The sequence below is a fragment of the Salminus brasiliensis genome, chromosome 21 (genome assembly GCF_030463535.1).
Source record: "Salminus brasiliensis chromosome 21, fSalBra1.hap2, whole genome shotgun sequence".
Lineage (NCBI taxonomy): Eukaryota > Metazoa > Chordata > Actinopteri > Characiformes > Bryconidae > Salminus > Salminus brasiliensis.
The window spans coordinates 33,589,294-33,608,900 of record NC_132898.1 but is presented as its reverse complement, the minus strand read 5'-3'; the positions used below and the strand labels follow the sequence as shown (position 1 = coordinate 33,608,900).

The 19,607-nt window shown below is 45.4% G+C and overlaps 1 protein-coding gene across 2 annotated transcripts in view; it reads left to right on the top strand.

Annotated features, from left to right (window-relative positions):
* The first annotated feature begins 1,427 nt into the window (after nucleotides 1–1,427).
* The window catches only part of plekhg5a (pleckstrin homology domain containing, family G (with RhoGef domain) member 5a), a 54,717-nt gene continuing 36,537 nt past the window's right edge, over nucleotides 1,428–19,607 (top strand). For both annotated transcript variants that reach the window (XM_072665661.1, XM_072665662.1), the window contains exons 1-2: nucleotides 1,428–1,672; nucleotides 9,802–9,881. In XM_072665661.1, the coding sequence (XP_072521762.1) occupies nucleotides 1,618–1,672; nucleotides 9,802–9,881 (135 nt within the window). In that variant the 5' untranslated portion in view covers nucleotides 1,428–1,617. The remainder of the gene's footprint in view (nucleotides 1,673–9,801; nucleotides 9,882–19,607) is intronic.

The following is a 19,607-nucleotide window of genomic DNA, read 5'->3' as shown; positions in this document are numbered from 1 at the left end:
TAACTTACTTCTAGGATTTTTACTTGTTTTAATCATTTTATTTAAAGATTCTATTTTTAATAGGCAATATATTGCAATAAACATTAGGTATTGTAAAATGTCTAAGTGGTATAATTTTTACAAAATCACCTGACCCTGACAATTAGCTGTAGTGTATGTATGTGTGTATCTCAAATAAATAAATAAGATAATCCTTTAATAGTCCCACAGTGGGGAAATTGACAGTGCCACAGAAGCAAAGGGACAGCGAGACACTCAGAAGGAAACGTAGATAATAGATAATAGTACATCTTCATTCTGAAAACACAGATTCTGCATTTATACTAACTGTGTAAATTAATTGTTTAAAATATAGTTTTAACAGACAACCAGAACTCAGTAAACATGGATTAATTACCTTTATTACTGCAAACATACATATTATCTGACACCATGATATACTGGAAAATACTGCAATAAATGTTAATAATGCTATAATCAATAAAATGATTAATTACAGTAAGTGATTGTATGAGAGTCTGAAGACGAGATTTAGGCCTAAAAGATCTGAAGACATATTTAGGTTCTGTTGTAGTAAAATGTTTATTATACCTTGTGTTTGTTGACAAATTATCCTCAGTTCACAGAGGGGAACCTAACTTACCCAACAGAGTAGACGCTGGTCTTACTTTTGAAGTAAAATGTTTCTGGTGGGAATAAATATTTAGAATGTTAATGGAATATTTATAATGCTTTATAATGCTGTCATTTGTCTTTGTGTGTAAAAGGTTAAAAGGTGCTGTTCAAATAAAACTTCCTCACCCCCCACTGTGAGGACCCAGGCTCAGCCCAGCTCCGTTCAACAGGGTTCATTACAGGTAAATCAACTCAGTCTGAAGGAAATCTGTCTCACCTGGAATAAAGGGAGCAAACTGACTTTCAGCTCCATGAATGTGGGCTGGCTCACAGAGCAGTCCTGCAGTCCTGAGGGGCAGAGCAGAGCACAGAGCAGTCCTGCAGTCCTGAGGGGCAGAGCAGAGCACAGAGCAGTCCTGCAGTCCTGCAGTCCTGAGGGGCAGAGCAAAGCACAGAGCAGTAGCAGAGACTGGGACTGTCACGCGGTCCGCTCGGAACTCTCTCTGTGAGTGTGTGTGAGTGTGTGTGAGAGTGTGTGAGAGTGTGTGAGTGTGTGTGAGTGTGGGGTTAGGGGTCTGCACGGTGCGGGGCTGTGCTGGAGCTTTCACACCACACAGGGAAGAACAGCGGAGGGTTTCTGCTCCTGGACGATGCAGTGAGTCCAGAACTCAGAGGCTGAAAACACCGCAGCTCCGCTGATCAACAGGTTCCCCTGAACCTCGCTTTGGGTCGCTGGGCAGGGCAGGGCAGGACTGGGCTGGGCAGGACTGGGCTGGGCTGGGCAGGACTGGGCTGGGCTAGAAACCCAGCGAAGGGCAGAGAGGTGCAGGTCGCGGTAGTGTGCTGTCGGTATGAGTGTGGTGTGGGGACAGACGTCCTGTAGCTTAACTGGGCGGTGTGGAAAGTCTCCGGTCAGTCAGAGGCGAGTGTCCTGTCCACTGCGGCGCCATGCGTGAGCTGCTCCTGCGCCTGTAGCGACCCGCCAATGCGCCCCCGGAGACAATGCACCGGTACGGCTCCCCCCCGAAGAGCTGGCTCAGCCTCCGACTACGACTCGGTGAGTTTCTCCTCTGTGTTTTTCTCCACTACATTTCCACCTGCACACTCTCACACCAGACCTCTCAGAGGAATTCAGCTCAGGTTGAAGTTTGAGTGTGGGGTTAAAAAAGCATTAAGCTTTATTTGTTTTTATTATTTTTATTATTTTTAAATGTGTCTGTGTGAAGTCTGGTCTGGTTTAACCAATACATTAATATCTATATTTAAAAACACTGTGGGCTTAGACCCCCTCATTACCTGTTCAGGACAAGTGTCTTCATGCTTTTGCTCAGTTTCTAAACTAGGAATGGGATCAGTTCTGTTCCTCTGATTTCCTCTCTGGGATGGTCATGAACTCCCATTAGTAGCGTTGTTTTACTTGGCGTCTCTTCTGCCCTGATTTCTGACTGGGATTAGTCCGCTAAAGCTCTGTGTGTCGAGCCAGGCTATGGGAATTCTCAGGACGGCAGGTGGAACATGAGCCCCAACTGTAATTAAGACTTTTGGAGTGTAGTCGAGCCGTGCAGGCACCTACCCCGAGTGTCTGGATGAGTGAGAATGGACTGTGCCACAGGCCGCTGCAGCCGTTTGTCCTGGGTTTGTGCTGAGTGGACAGCCTGAGCTCTGACACTGTTGTGGAGTGGACTCTCGTTTTAACTAGACTGTCGTTTTAACAGAGAGTGAGGTTATTTACATGAATGCTGCACAGCGGGAGCTTTGGGATTCGCCTCAGAGACATCTATCAGGAGGAAACATGAGAGTCCCACAGCTGCAGAGGGAGATTACACTCGCTCAGATCTTCCAAATAAGCTGGAAAAGCATGTTGTCAGTGATGCAGAACTGTCAGCTGTTACAGGTGTGGATGGTACCGCAAACATACTGGGCGTTAGCATCAGGGTGGCGTTGGAGTTCTTTGTTTATACATGAATGACCAAACCTGTTTTCCCGTAACTCGGGCTGACCGCTTCAGCGTTATTTATTTATTATTTGGTTTAAAAACAGGGACTGGACAAATTTAGAGGATTTGCCAGTGGCAGTACAATCCAGCTGCACAGTCCCGCTCCGGGTCAAACTGTACACTGACTTATAGAGCTTTAATACTGTTCACGGTTTATCAGCAGAGTTCTGAGGACTATTCCGTGCCAAATGTGTTTAAATGTTGTCAGAACCTTAGGTATTTATAATCAGCACCACTAGCAGAGGCTTGTTTACCTGAGGCTGAATGGAATTTGGCACAGGAGACTTGGCATAAGCCGTTAGCTGACTGTCACTTGGCCGACGAACTTGCCATCCAGCCTCCAAACCGTCCAAACCGTCACTGAACACAGTTTGAAATGAGCTGCTCTGTCTTGTACGAATGTTGGTGCTATTAACACAACCTGTGTAAAGAACCGGATTAAAGCAGAGGATTAACCATTTCAGAGATCAATATTTAGATCAGGGAAATTATCAGCAATTTTAACAGGCCCATACTTACTCCTGGTTAATAGTTGGCTTTTAATCCGCGGCTCACGTTTGTACAGAGCAGTTCCCGGTTAGCACTCGAAACCTGCGTGATGACGTGTCCACCTAATCAACTCTTACATTAACTGCCAAATAATTTGGTCGTTGACTATGTTGGTTAGATGTTGCACCTCTATTCTACAGTAACAGTTCATGCTGTCCCTTTAGGGGAACGAGGCTGCCAAAACAGCCAGATGGTCGCTTTGTACATTTGCTTATTGCACCCATAAAAAGTTTAGGCCTATGGATTCATGCTGAAGTTATAAGGAGCGTCTCAGCCTGGACTGCTTTCAATTGAAACACAATACAAGGCAGCCAATCAGGACAGAGGTTTTTTGTACATACAGGCACAATTTCTTCCTGTAGTTTTGCCTCCGTACATCTTCTCAATCAAAGTTCTTGCATTTGGGCAACTGACAAACTGACATTAAAAGGTCTGGAGTTTATTTCAGGAGTTGAATTTGGAGAATTCAGTAGAATATGGAGAAGTAAAGTAAGGGTTCATGGTGCAATGTGTACCGCATCATCTGTCAAACATGGTGGAGGCACTGTTATGGTGTGTGCGTGAAAAGCTGCCAGTGGGACTGGGTCACTGATGACTACTGATGATGTGATGACTGACAGAAGCTGATGGAGTGTATAGAGCTCAACGTAATGCTCAGATTCAGTCAAATGCTGCCACACTGATAGGACAGTGCTTCACAGTACAGATGGATAATGACCCACAACTTTTCTGCAATTGCAATCCAAAGCTTAAGGCACAGAAATTGGAATGTGCTTAAATGGCCTGACCTCAACCCAGATGAGCAGCTTTTCACTAAAAACTGAAGCAATAAGACCCACAAACAGTCAACAACTGAAGGAGGCTGTAGTAAAAGCCGGGCAAAGCATCTCAAGGGATGAATCTCAGCATTTGGAGATGTCCATGGTTTTCCAGACTTTAGGCACTCATTGACGGATTTGTATCCAGGTATTACCAGTAATCCTTATTTACAGGCTCCGAGTGGCCCTGTGGACTAAGACACTGCATCACTGACCCGGGAATCACTAGTTCAAATTATGCTGCCCGCCATCAGCACCTGGAGCCTGAGAGAGCATGATTGGCCTTGCTCTCTCTCCCTACATCACTTACATGCGATGCCCGGCGCTGGGTTGGAAAAAAGGCAGTGACTGGTCGTGCATGTGTTGAAGGAGGCATGTGCCAGTCCTCATCATCCCAGTGTCTGGAGCATTACATGTGATGGGAAAGTACAAATGGGGGAGTGGATTGGGTAATTGGGGCAGAAAAATGGGTAAAAACAAACAAACACAAACAAACAAAAACTATTCCTTATTTAAAATTAGGATTGTTAGCTTGTCCAATTACTTTTGAACCTGTGAAAATGGAGGGACTATGAAAAATGTCCTTATTCATGTAAATAAAAGGACAAAGGAAGCTCTCGGCTGTGTTCATCACACAGTTCCGTCATTATCAGTGCTTTATATCACGCACTTATGATCATTAACTGAATCTCATGCTGTTCGCCAAACTTTTTTGGCCATTTTCAGGTTGACAGTGAGGGGCTGCTTTGTGAGCCATATGTTGCTGAAATAAAAAAATGTCCAAACAAATGTTATGATGCCCCTTGGCGAGCGGAGCCCAGCTGGAGCAGATGGATGATAACATCAATCGGCAGAGCTTCCAGGGTGTAATGTGTTTGCCATAAACCTTATGAATATCATATAATCACATATGCACCAGCAGTTGCTCTTCACAGTGTGCTGCACAGTTATGGGTGCAGCTCTCATGTGAGAACAATGATGCACATTCTACTCAAAAGCACTTGTAAATAACTCTGTATTGCTTGTGAGTACAGCATATCTCTCAGAACGCCTCCCAGGTGGACACACAGCAACACACGAGTAAGCAGGTTTCACAGACCTGCATCTCAAAACTGCCCATGCTCACTCGGAGTCCAGTCCAGAGAGCGTGCGGTCTGCAGGCTTGACTGCCACTTGCAGCCTTGTCATTAAAACTAACCCCTGCACATGAAGCCGTTCCAAATCACTACCATATGCTCGAGAAAGGCTGGTTCCCAGCAGCTAAGAAGCTCCCAGCCTACTCTCTAATTTGTCAGAGCAAAATTAGATATGTGGGGGGGCTGGAGGCCTGGCGGTTCCCTGTAGTCACTCGCTCTGAGTTTTAGTCTTAACCCTTTCTCACCTTCCACAAAGGAGCAGGAAATTGGTCTTCCTCCTCCTTCTGCAACTCTCTTTTCCTTCTTCTGCAGGAGGATTGGATGTCAGCGGTGCCGCCGGGCGTTTGTGTCGCAGCTTTGTATGATACTGTAATTCTAGGACGACCCGTTCATAAAGATGCGTGGAGTTTGTGGGCTCACTGTAGGTGGACGACTTGAAAAGAGAGCTTTGTATCTCCCAACGTTCCAAAAAGTCACAGGTCCAAGTCTCTCTCACATCCCAGCATGCACTTCACATTTCAATGAATACAGCACTTGTCTGTCTTGCTGTGTAGGTCAAGATATCCCCCCTTTCCCCAATACACACATTGCTCACACACACACACACACACACACACACTCTCTCTCTCTCTCTCTCTCTCTCTCTCTCTCTCTCTCTCTCTCACACACACATACACACACACACACACACACACACACACACACACACACACACACTGGCTCGTAGAATCTACAGCAGTCTGCCCAGAAAGCTTGGGGAAGCTTGGCTTCTGGGAAGTGAACCCTGCCGGAGAACTCATTCAGGACTGCTGCTCTGTTTTCTGAAGCTGGATGTCTTCGATGTCTTAAGAGTTATGATGCCTTCATTGACTTCCATGTCCTTGATGTCAAAGAGACAAAGTGAAGCTGAATTTCCACAGAAGAATGAACTTCGAATCAGGGAGCTGAGGTTCTTCTATAGCTGTCACTAGCGGTTGGATCGAGAGGCGCGATGTTCCACCGGAGACGGCATGGCTCCTATGAGCTGAAGACTCTTTCATGCTCATCAGAGGAGTTGGAGACAGAGAAGTACACCTGGATTTCACTCATGGACATCATCCAAGTTTCCTGTGGTAAGGCCCTTGAACAGATTGCTGGGGTGGGACGGGCCTGTGGAGACAGAGTGGGACTTTTTATCAGTCTGTGTGTCTTTGCTGGCCTGACTTTGTCCTTGAGGATGTGGCTGAAGCAGACCAAAATACTGCACTCATGACTGGGAGCACATTTCTGTGGAATTCTTAACTTGGGTGTTCAAAGCTCTCTAAGACTGCTCTGGGTAATATTCTAATAAACGTGTATGACTGACAGCCGTCTATCACTGGCGAACAGAGCTTGTTTGTTTGTTTTTAGCTTTTTATTTTGATCTATGTGCTGTGATTTCACAGATCTTTAGGGTTTACAGAGGTTCTGATATCTGGAACCAAGTTACCAGCCTGTAAATAGGGCACAAGTTCTTCCCCGCATGCCCCATCGTCCCTGCCGTCCAGCGCCCTACAGCTCTCTGCTTCTCCGCTTTGGCGGCCAGCTACACACTGGCTAACCCATTCAACCGTGGCAGCTTACCAAGCTCGGGTATCGAACTCACAACCATGTCATCAGTAGCCCCCACTGCCCTGTGATTCTCATCACCAGTTAAAGTAGCGAGTCGTGAGCTTGTTTGAAGAAGGCTTTCAGGTAGGGTTCATAGAGTGGTCAGTATGATAAGAAGCTAGGAGATACTGCTTTGACCTCTTCAGACATTTGGCTTTTGACGAGATAACAGATACACAACAACTGATGACTGCCTTTTCCCAGCGGCTACTTGTTTCAATCCCAGCCATGTGCTTCTGAGCTGAGACCTAAACCTGGTTGGGATGAAGGAGACCCACTTTTAGGAATATTATATCATAGATTGAGTCAGGAATGTCTCCAATCCAGTCTCTGTACCTTTCCTTTAGACCTGCTGGTTTGCAGACCGTCACCATGTGGTCTCGGAGGTCTCAGTGACGCTGTGTTGGGGAGAGAGGAAATTCTGAGCCATGGACTTGCTCTCATTCTTTGATCTCCTGACTCATGAGGCAGTTAGTTCCCACTAATGATGGCCTTTGCCACTACAGAAATGTGTGCTGCTTGCTCTGCACTAGACCTTCTCTAGTCTTTCTTCAGAGCCTCCAGGTTCTGAATCGTCTGAATCAGAGCTTACTTCAAAGAGATGATGAAGCAGTGTGTTTGTCTGCTAACCTGCTGTTTAGTTTGAAGTTGCTATGAGCTTCCCAGACAAACGACTGCTCACATGCGTAGTGTTTTTGTTACGGGCCAATCCCGTCAGGTAAGGATTATTACCAGTCTTCCTGTCAGGTTTAGCACAGACTTCATTGGCTAAGTAGCCACATTCCAGGACGACAGCTGTAGGATGCACAGGTCAAAATCAAAGTGTCCCATGATGGAACCCTGAGGCACTTTGACGGAGCTGCAAAATCACCAGACCTTAATTCCAGTTTTCTGGAACAGCAGGTAAGATGCCAAGCTTCATCTGATTTTGTGGAAGTGTGGGTAGAAGCAGATGGGATCTCAGGACACAGATGGAGAGTTACGTGAGAAGGGACGTATAACCAAGTGCTCGAAAAGAAATGAATTCATTCTTCACGTTCTTGGTGTGTTCTTTTTATAGTAGCATGTTCACCAGCTTAGTTTGTCACTGACTCCAGGAAGATTTGGTTACATTGGAAAACCTCTTCCCGGCTGCTTGATTACTACAGCTAGTTCAGTAAATCCAGAGCAAGGGGGAGGATAATCCTGGATCCAAAGCCTCCAACAACCAGGACAACTTAAGACCTCCTGCTGGTTGTGTTTTGACATTCTCAATACGCTGTGTCCTCCTAGAACTTCAGCTGGCATTGCTGGCATTAGCCTAGTGTTCCTCCAGGAGACTTGAAGTAGACGTGTGTTACATAAAGGTATTTCCGGCTCAGACACAGACGGTGGATGTGCAGAACGCTCACCTCCTCTGAGGCTCTGAAAGAGGCTGGATAAACAGAGGTGCATGAAAAACAGTCCCTGGCATTCTGCACATTCCTCACATGGACCGTGCACTGGAGGTTCCCCCTTGCCTCTTTGCCTAAACAAGGAGAACTGGAGGATTCTGAAATGGAAGGATGGTAGGCAGGAGAGGGATGGAATGTGGAATGTGTGTGTGTGTGTGTGTGTGTGTGGTGGAGGATGATGAAAGGCCTGGTCCAGACCGGTAGGTAGTGAGCTGTTCCCAGGATGTGGGAATGAAGGGTGAGGCAGAACAGGCCCAGGTGCTGAGCCCTCACTTGCTGCCGTCAGCGGTGGGTCCATTTAACGAATCGTTTCTCATCAGATCATCAGGATCTGTATGGGGACGCTTTACACGGTAACGGCCTGCGGCATGCCGGAATTATGGAATCACAAGCTTGATGGTTTCAGTTTGTGACACTGAGTATCAGGTGAGCTTCAGTGGAGATTGATCAAGAATGTGGAATAATGTGGTCCCTCAGGGCTTGTTGGGAATCTCTGTTCTGAACGATTAGAGGTTTAGGCTCGCATAGGATCACATTAGGGGTGTTAATGAGAGCAGTGGGAGAAAACCCAGATGTCAGCGCTGTTTTTTATATAAAGAATTGCAGGTTTTTTCTATGGTAGCTTGAAAATAGCATTCCCTGACTCTGGAAATCCACCGATGCTGTTTATCTGGATGTGATGGTCCAACTAAAGTGGTGTTATTTATATCTGTTGGGCTGAGAATAGAGAAAGGAAAATGGGGGGGGAAAGGTTTGGCCCAAAAAAAGCCATTTTCTCATAAAGGTCTGGTGGGTTTTCAAGGGGAGGAATCATTTCGCTAATTTAAAGGAAAACCATCCTACCATCCAGCAACGCTGTAATGTCTGGAAATCTCAGCTGTCTGCCAGTTTTCTCTCTGCCTGTTTGTCTCTCTCTTCTCTCGGTTTGCTCTTATTATTCTTCCTCTTTCTCCTCCCCCCAGTCATTTCCCCTCTCTCTCTCTCTCTCCCTCTCTCTCCCTCTCTCTCTCTCTCTCTCTCTCTCTGTGTTTAATAAGATTACTTTGCTTGTCATTATTTTTGTCATCTGCCCTGGTTGCCTGAACTGGTCTTTCTGTTCTCTCTCTTCACATTCCTGAGCCTCTGGAAAAAGCATGCACTGATTCGGAGTGAAGGGACGAGGGCTTTGATTTATAGACGCAATAAGATGTTTATTATGTTAGGATGAGACATACTTTGCATTTCACAGCCAGATTGTACATACTGCCCTGACTGTCCACTCCATTCATGCTTGACCATGTCGTCGTCTTTTTTGGGGGGCTTGTTTTTGCATATTCAAGCTCTTTGCTCCTACTCCTCTGGCACTGATTGAGTTTTTACTATGCTGTGTTTTCTCTCCCTCCATACCCTCTGCACCCCCCCCACTTGTTCTCTCTCTCTCTCCCTCTGTAATAATGCTTTTATGTCTCTTGGCCCATAGCCAAGGACATATCCCCCGCAGGTTCATTGTGTTCATGGGAGTCAGTCCATGATATTTTCATCTGGCCTTGATCAAACCTTCATTCCTTTCTTATTTAATTTCCTTAATTGCCTTTGGTTGGGTTACTGCACTGTAAGCATCGTGACCTTTCACCTCTGTGTTTCAGGTGAGAAGCCCGTCCAAGAGGAGAAGAGTGGCACCCTGTGCCAGCACCCTAACTGTCCAGAACGCCGCCTCGCTGCCAAGGTAAGATTTCAGAACCTTTGCAGTGACCCTCTGCAGGCGGGCATCACCAGGCAGCTTGATGTCTCTGTGTTTTTATGGGCTTTGCCAGGCAGAGAATGCCCGCTGCGTTCATCACATGGGATATTCCAGCGCAGTGATCCTTCATCGGGCTCCGCATATGGGACACAGACAGGAAAAACGAAAGTTTTGTTTGTCTTCAGGCTGTTGAATGTTCTCACGTGTGAGGACGGACGTGAGGTAATAATGGCCATTTCGGCAGCCTTCTCGTGGGACTCTGGTGATGCCGGCATGGAAACATACACACACCCTGTCCTGATTTCCCACATTAACACGCTGCAATGCTCAGAACCATGCTTGCTCCTAAACTCCCATGTATCCTGCCTCCAGGGACGGACGATAATACAGTATAAATCAGTCATTTATGTCACAGGAAGCTTTTCTGTCTTTAGACCCTTTGGAGTGGCGGACGTCATCATAGTAGGGAAAATCACAGCAATGACCGTGTTTACAAATTAGAGCATAGCAGCTTTATAGATTTGAACCACATTATTATAATTTATCTAATATTTCCACAATAAAGGTTGAGCAGTTCAATTTTTAGAGAGTTACCCAATAAGCTCCCGCCTGGTCACAAAAAACCCATTGTTTTGGTGCTGTTGGTATGCTAATGTTAGCTACCTTGCCAACCATAAATGGTGAAAACACAAAGTAAATAATTGTAAATGATTGTGAATAATCTGATAACTTGATCCTGCCGAGAGAACAGCGCTGCAAACCCAGTCGCAGTGTAGAAAACTGTGCTAGCTTGGAGCTAACACAGGCTAACACAGCTACTAAAAACAGCAAGTAAAATAATCCTGCCAGATCATTATATCCTCACTACAGTACAGCACACACTGAGCTCTACCAGAACACCACCTTTACGGCCGTGGTTTGGGGCAGTGAGGTGATTTAGGCTAACTTCATCAGCAGAGCTCAGTTGAAGAGCTAACTTGACCGTTAGCATAATGGCTCAGATAGTTCCTCACTCAGCGCAGTACTGTGTTCAGAACTGGACGCTTCAGTGCTGTGTTCAGAACTGTACGCTTCAGTACAGTGTTCAGAACTGTACGCTTCAGTGCTGTGTTCAGAACTGGACGCTTCAGTACTGTGTTCAGAACTGTACGCTTCAGTGCTGTGTTCAGAACTGGACGCTTCAGTACTGTGTTCAGAACTGGACGCTTCAGTGCAGTGTTCAGAACTGGACGCTTCAGTACAGTGTTCAGAACTGTACGCTTCAGTGCTGTGTTCAGAACTGGACGCTTCAGTACTGTGTTCAGAACTGTACGCTTCAGTGCTGTGTTCAGAACTGGACGCTTCAGTACTGTGTTCAGAACTGGACGCTTCAGTGCAGTGTTCAGAACTGGACGCTTCAGTGCTGTGTTCAGAACTGGACGCTTCAGTGCTGTGTTCAGAACTGGACGCTTCAGTACAGTGTTCAGAACTGTACGCTTCAGTGCTGTGTTCAGAACTGGACGCTTCAGTGCTGTGTTCAGAACTGGACGCTTCAGTGCAGTGTTCAGAACTGGACGCTTCAGTGCTGTGTTCAGAACTGGACGCTTCAGTGCTGTGTTCAGAACTGGACGCTTCAGTGCTGTGTTCAGAACTGGACGCTTCAGTGCAGTGTTCAGAACTGGACGCTTCAGTGCAGTGATTGAGGCTGTGGGTGGTTGGAGTGTCAGACCCTCTCAGCTGAGGCAGTCTGCTGACCGACTGTGTGCAGTCTCTCTCTCTCTCTCTATTAGCGTCTCTTCTTCTTTGAGTGTTCAGAGTGGAGCCATCCATTCAGAGATCAGCGCAGACTGAGCCGAGCGCTGCAGGCCAAAGTCCATCTGGTTTTGCACACAAACCCGCTGGAAGTATTGTCATTTCACTTGCAAAACTGAGCAGACAGAGGTCTAGTGTGACCGAGGCTTAAAGCTGTTTATTAATATTGTGCAGGTTTGGAGATAAAGTTAGCGTAGCACTCAGTGTCCAGTGCTGTAAATAGCCGGGCGGTAGTCACAGAGAAGTGTTACAGATCCATAAGGAAGAGAAGCTGAGTAACTATGTCTAAAACCAAGGGAAGAAGGTGTTCTACTAGATTCTGGAGGAGCACTGCTGTGAGGATGTGATTGCATTAAGCCACAAGAGTGTTAGTGAATTCAGGATGTCAGACGATAACCACCCCACCTCATCATCCCCAACTCATCCCAAAAGTACTGGATGGAGCTCCTCCACCATCATTCCAGAGAACACAGTTCCTCCACTGCTCCACAGCTCCTCAATGCTGGGGGGCTTTATACCCCTCTAACCCACGCCTGCCATCATGCCTAATGCCAGTAAGTTCATGTTTATCTGTTCCAGAGAATCTTCTGTAGAGTAGGGACTGGACAAGCTGTGTGTGTGCAGTTGCACATCTGTGTCAGCAATGGTGCAATTTAAAGTAGCTGAATGCATTTATTAGAAAGGGTGTCCACAAACATTTTGACATATAGTGTAGCTTTTTAATGGTATTTATCTTATTACTATGTCTGTTTTAAACTTCAGAATGCATTTTATGTATCGTGAATATTCCTTGATGATTTTTTTTGGTGATATTTTATTTTTGCTATATTTCCCTCTGCGGTTCCTGACTTGACTCTTTTTATTTATTTTTTATTATCGCAGCTTCAGAGCCAAATGTATTCAGTTACAGCGCCCACTGTGCTTCTGCCAGGCTCTTCGTCTTTTTAAAAACTCAGTTTTTCCTCTTTCTCTGCAGCCTGGCAGACGAGCGCTCCATTCATTAGTAGTGTTTTCCCCTTTAATATTTTAACAGGTGTTCCCTTCCCCTCCCGAGACGCCGAATTAGGACACTGCCCCTCCTAATAAGGAACGGCAGTGCCAGGCCAGGGTTACTGTGGGAAGAGCGCGGTTGTACAGAGCTATGCCACTAGCTGGTGTGTGTTTCATTGGAGAGCAGCTGGACATGGCTCTAATGGCTGCTCTTCTTGATAAGATCCCATAATCCTCTTTTCCACGGCTTTGCCAGTGTCCGCTGAACTTTGGTTTAGTTTTTAGCGAGGGACTCCCGGGGTAAACAGTTCTGTTTCTGGTGGGCCGTGATCGAAGCCAGACTTGAGTTAATGTACCAGTGTTTTCTTCAGCAGTGGTCTGCACTTACGCTGTTATGCGGGCGATATGGAGAGATGAGCGTACGAGAGGACCGATGTTTATTTGAAAAGGTTTTCTGTAGAGAAAGAGAGCAGGACAAAGAGAGGACTTCAGAGTGTGTGTTCCTGTGTGTGCATGCGAACAGATGTCTGTTTATGTATGTGAGGGACCATGGACTGTTCACTGGGGGTTTGGGGGGGGTTGGGGGGGATGTGTGTTTTTAGTCAGCACATGACATTTAGGCTTGTGCTTCCTGTCTCCTATCAGGGGTCAAAGGGCGAAACTAGTGCTGGACGGGACTGATGAACTTTGTCACTCCAAAGAACTTATTGGGCAGTTGTGATGATGATGATGATGATGACAATGATGATGATGATGAAGAAGAGTGCTGTTATTCTTTGTTAAAAGAAAGTTAAGTCCTATGACATTGACCTACAGTACTGCACAAAAGTCAGACCACCACTTTACATTTCAGTCAGGGTGATCTTTATGCTGCTTGTTGAGTTATTGTTTTGTTTAAAATATTTTATAATAGATTTTAACCTAGTGGTAAATATGAGCTAGTGGTATATAATCATACAATATTTTGGCATAATGTAGCAAGAAAGGTAATATACCACTAAAGAAACCCATCCATGCAGCCTTTTTAATAGCTACTGCTGTTACGTTATTTAGGCGGTGCAGAGCGCTGGGCCTGCTCTCATTGAATCTGTTGGTGAAATGTGGAGTTTTTGAAATGAGTTTTTGTCCTGACTCAGTATTTAGGTGGTCTGCTCCGAATAATACTTTAATATTTGAGGGAAAAGTCAGTATAACCAGTTTAAGCTTTGAAAGAAGACCTAAAAAAACACCCACAGGTTTTTCTGTTCCTCCTCCACTGAGAGAAGACCACTCTCTGAGTCGTAGAGTAGGACTGATTAATGTACATTTATTAATGTGAATTTGAGAAACCCTTCAGAAGAAGACCTGCCTTTGTTATTTAACTTAGACACTGACTACAGTTCAGTGATACTCTTCACATACCCCAGTGTAGATAGAATATGGTAAACTATGAACAGAGCGATATGAATATAATGCAGAACCAAATTTCGCAATCCTGAGTTCCATCTGGAAACCTTAAGCTGTAAGTTGATGGCAGGGAAAGGTTGAATTTGGATGCGTTTGATTGTATTCTTTATTTCTCACTGTTCTGTTTGCTGGGACACCAACGTTCTGGCCTTTTCCCACCTTATTATAAATCAGGAAATGATGGTGGATTGGAGAAGGAGGGTGTGTCTGCATTGTTGGACAGTGTTGGAGTGTGTGCTACACACTACAGACTGTATCAGCTGCCTCTGGGGGGCGCTTTACGACACTAGGCGAAGCCGTTGTCTGTTTTTAAATAAGTGAAAAATCAACATGGCCTTATGTAGCTGAGTGATGTAGAGGATTTCTTTCATTGTACTGATCCCATACCAGGCCGCGAGGTCCGAACCACGATGTGAACCGAACCATTACACCATTAGTTTGAGGTATATGTTCTGTTTCTCTTAACACTACTGTAGGAGGGAAGCTTACACTGTAATGAGAATGTTAACCAGACACAAACCACACTACCAGAGTACGACTCTGTATTTTAAACTGTTATTTTAACACAGTCTGAAGCAGCCAGCGAAGCGTCTCCACTGCAGCTGTGAATGTTGCTCACAACCGGGATACCTGCGCACACCTGAGTAATCGTTCCCTCTAATGTCTCTTGAATAGAGACTATTCCTGTACATACACTCAAGTGTGTGTGTGTGTGTGTGTGTGTGTGTGTGTGTGTGTGTGTGTGTGACGGGAGATGAAACGCACAGTCTGTCTCTTTCGGCCGCCGGCACACAGACTCAACTCTAATTTCTTTCTGATAAACACTGGCATTAGGGGCAGGCTGTAATTTAGGCTCTGATTCACGCTCCGTTTATTCATTGAGTCTAACTCACGTAACACACGTGAAATTACCTGTTACCAGTGTGGACTGAAGGTAGTTCTGAACTCGTGTGCTTATCTGAAGAGACCAGCCTTTTGCCCTTAAAAGTGTGCCAGTGTCTTGGGCCGCCTGGCTCTGGTTGGGTCTTAAAGTAGGTTAATTGCTTTTCAGTGTTCAGCGGGACATTTAATCTGAGGCCTTGGGTTAACCTGGCATCCTGTTGAAGCCACTTTTCTTTCCAGCGTAGAACTTTTCAGACAGTGGTAGCAGACGTCTGTCAGCAGTGCAGAGCGGCCATGAACTTCCACGCTCCATAAAATGGCTCATTATTGACAGAGGGCCTATTTAGAGACGGAGTGAGCACTGAGATTACACTCTCAGAAATGAAATGTGGGAACACGTTCCCTCACTTTTATCTTACTTTGGTTTTGTGTTGTAATCCAGTATGTGACATTTTGTCCTTACATTGTACAGCATACAGTATGTAATTAGGCTGATTATAATATCATCATTTTATTATTCTGTTATATTTTACATTGCCAGGAATGAATCCGATGGATTGGCCAGTATCTGGTGGCCTAATACGCAGCTGCAAGGATGGCTTATATACAGTAGCAAGTGAAATGTTGTGCACTTTTGGCCAAATGACATATTTGTTATTTTCTTTTATTGAGAAGTAATAAAAAGAGCTTCTGGAACTCACAGTTACTTTATAATTTTCACAGAAAATAAAGAGAGTCAGTTGGTGTTCCTGGGTATAGCAGCAGCAGCCGCAGCAGCAGTGTTCACATGCAGGGCTCTTGTTCTCCACTGGTTGTGGTACAGATTCACCAAAAAACAAATAAATCCTATTCTGGTGGATTCAGATGGGTCGACCCCAGCCCTGCGCTGTTTGTTGGTCCTTCATTGGTTAGAGCAGAGTGGTTGAACGGGTAGAAAGAAGATGTAAGGTTTGTAATATCTCTGTGATATTAAGATCTTAAAGGTCAGCTGCCTCATCCAGGGTTAATCTTTGTTTGTAGAGCACAGTATAAAATCTGTGTGCAGGTCAGGAGCTAGCAGAGCACAGGGTCTGTGTTGTGTCTGCGCCTCCATTATTACCAATATAAATCACTGTCTGCTGGACGACACGCTGTGAGAACAGACAGAGGTAGCTCTCATACACAGAAGAGCGCTGGCCTGGTGGAGCTCAGGAGCTCAGGTTCAGGGTTACTTTGCCAGTGTTTTTAGATTCTGAAATCTGAAGAACAGTTTGACTATAAATTTGAGACAATCCACCAGATGGCAGCAGATTACAGAGTGAATATTGGGACATTTCACCTGATTTGTCTCCAGTCTGTCTTGTCTAGGATGGGGACGGACGCTGAGCTCCTCTTCTAAGGCTCTTTGGGAGTTTCTTTGGTGCTGCCGCACTCAGTTTGCTTATAAAAGGTTTTAACCTGGATATCTTTAAAACTGCTTTGTGGTATCCATTGTTAAAATGCAGAATATGATCAGCCCACAGTTGTGTACTTTATTGAAAAAATAAAGGCAATATTGGGGGGGGGGGGGTTCAATCTAATTAGATGCGGGGCTGGATAATTTAGTTTTAGGTGTGTTTTGTTCTGCGGAAAAGTAACAGGGTTGTAAATAGACTCTTAGAACCACCTCTATACATTCAAATGTGGAAGAATGCATTTCTTCTGGATTTAAAGTGTTGGTTCTGAATTTTTTAGGGACAAATCAGTTTTGTCAAAACCAGCGGCGTCTCCTGATCTAATCCAGAGGAAAACTGGAGAAGCAGCTAAAAACTGAAGTAGGGAAGACAGTCAACCCGGGAGCTGGTGGGCCGCTGTGCGCAGCAGGGAAACCGGTGAAGTGATTAAGTGTTGGGCTAGGCTAAAAGCTAACCCAGCCAACTATTTCAGCTAGCTAACAACACTGATTGGACAGCAGCACTGTTCGGTTAGACTTGAGAATAATTACAAAACATGATCTTGTCACAGTGCTAGGCTAGGCTAGGCTATGCTATGCTGCATGTCTGCCATGATCTGGTGGTGATGGAGCCCTTCTTAATTTGAAAAACTGTGTTTTCAGCTTGAGACACAATAAAAGGACTGTAAACCAGCTTGTAAAACCATCTTTATACACTAAACATGAATTTAAAACCCTGAACAAAGTATTGGACAGATTGGGAGGGTTTTTTGTGGCATAATCAAGCTAGAATTAGCAAATAGATAAATATTATATCACAATATCTATTTTTATTGTGTTTTTTTCCCATAACAATGTTGTCCAGTAACATTTTATACACCGCTGTCTCATGTAGTGGCACTAGACGAGCATACTGGTTTTTGGAGTCTGATGTTTGGGATTAAATCTCTTATTGGGTTGATTTGGGGTTTTCCTGTAAAAAAAAAAAAAACCAGCAAGACGAGGCAGAATGAGGTCCTGATGAAAGTCAGTGTTTTGTAAACAGGCACTGGAAATGATGTCCTGAGGAATATTGTTTTCCATCGCTGGGACTTCACAGCTTTGTGATTGGAGCTGGTGAGCGAGCGGACACTGGTGTGTTTGTGTAAAGTTGAGAGAGGACACTGGTGTGTTTGTATCAGGTTGAGGAGAAGACACTGACGTGTTTGTTCACAGTAGCTTTGTGGTTTCAGTGCTGGCACCGCAGCTCAGGGTTGCGGCCGCCAAGACGCCGTATTGGCAAGTGAGTCATCCCAGTGAAGGATGACGACGCAGATAACAGTGGCTTCATAAACCAGCAGCAGGTTTGCACGTTGCCAGCCTTATTACACAATGCCGTCACTCGTCAGGTTTGTTTATTGAAAAATGTGATCTGTCTGAGTTTATGTAGATGCTCAGAACTACTGGAGGTATGCAGATTGTCTCTAAGGAACAGTGTTGTTATATAAAGTTGTCCGGTCTGCGTTGGAGGCCTCAGATAGTGTAAGCATTCATCAGACTTTCTGCCCTGAGTCTGGCCTCTCTGTCAGCATATCCCTACATTAAGCAATTACTATAGTCAAGATATCGCAGTGGAACACTCGCTTCCCTCGCTTCCCTCGCTTTCTTTCCCTCTCCTGCTCTCTTTTATCTCCACATGTCCAAATACAGCTCTTTTCTCGTTCACGTTTTCCTTTAAAGGAGACCTGTGATGTCACCAGGCTGGAATTAAGACCCAGGGGGATGAACAAAGGGTGCTCGACACGTGACCCCTTCAAGTGTAATGTTACAATCACTTTCAGGCCGTGTGCTGGACAACCCAACATCGCTCTCCCTCGAGACACGAAAATGAGTTCATACCAGCACGCAGGAAATCAGAGCAACGCACAGCGAGTGTAAACTAGGAATGTCAGGAATATGTGTTAAAAAAAAAAATAGAATTAAAATGTATGATTAAAAGTCTTTTTAAAGGCTTTTGAAATAATGATGGGACATTTAAAAGGTTCTGCTTATGCTCTTGTGCCACTCGCAGCCTTCGCATCTTTATGGACTCTAAACTAGTGAAATCAACTTTCCAGAAATTCCAGAAAACCTTCCTGAAACTTAGACTGTGTTTTGTCTGGAGTTGATTTGAGCCTTTATGTCTCTGTTATTCCTGACCAAATATGCTGTAAAATTTATGACACCTTAGCAGTTTTATGACTGTGTTTCCAAGAACTTTCTGAAAAAGCACGATATGACCCTCGTGTCTGATCTCTCCAGAGCAGGACATTTTTCACGTCTGAATATTTGCGCTGGTTCCATCGTCGTCATCAGGCCGGTGTGTCTTTATCAGGGCTCGCACAATAGGCTCTCGTGCACTATCGTGGTCCCCTGACTCATAAAACATCACACACTGTTGGAGGGAAGACCCTGAGACGTGGCTGGAGGAAGCTGTCACCGTATAGCAAAAGGGGGGAAAAACAGGAAACGGGCATACGACTGACGCCACGCTGCTGGAAACGTCCCTCACAGGACGCTGCCGCTGTCCGGCCTTTCGCGTGGCTTAGAACGGCGGTCCTCTGGGACGTGTTTTAGCTGACCTGCTGCGTTCTTTGTTGCATTGTTTCTCGTCGGTCAGCTGTGCCTCAGCTAGAGGGCAAGGCGCTTGTTTTTGCTTCAGGCAGAATTCTGCGAGGTGTCAAGGGTTGTTTACATAATGTCAGTATGACCGGGTAGCGAAGAGTACTGGGGCAATGCCCCACCATGTTTTGATTGACCCCGGGCCGATTACGCCATCAAAAACCTCCGCTCACCCTAACTGCCTCAATCGCTGACCTATTGGGATAAACAGACACGGTCAAACTCGGCTGTGGAACAAATGAGAGCCTCTGTTTCAGCAGATGTCGGGACTTTCCCCAAACAGAGAGAGAACTGCTTTGGCTTAATACGGTAGATGTTATTGCTGCACTAGCTGATGTGCTTGTTAACAGTTTAGTGATGTATTGGTGTGTATGGTCGTCCTGAAGCTTAACGCGTGATACCGTGATAGTTCGGGACATATACAACTCTACTCTGTTAAGTGAAGGTGGTCATACAGACAGTTCCACCCAGAAAGCTGTAACCCGTTAGCTCAAGCAGATTGGCGTCTGACTACGCTGAGTGTAAATGACAAACAGGAGCCTGAGGACCTG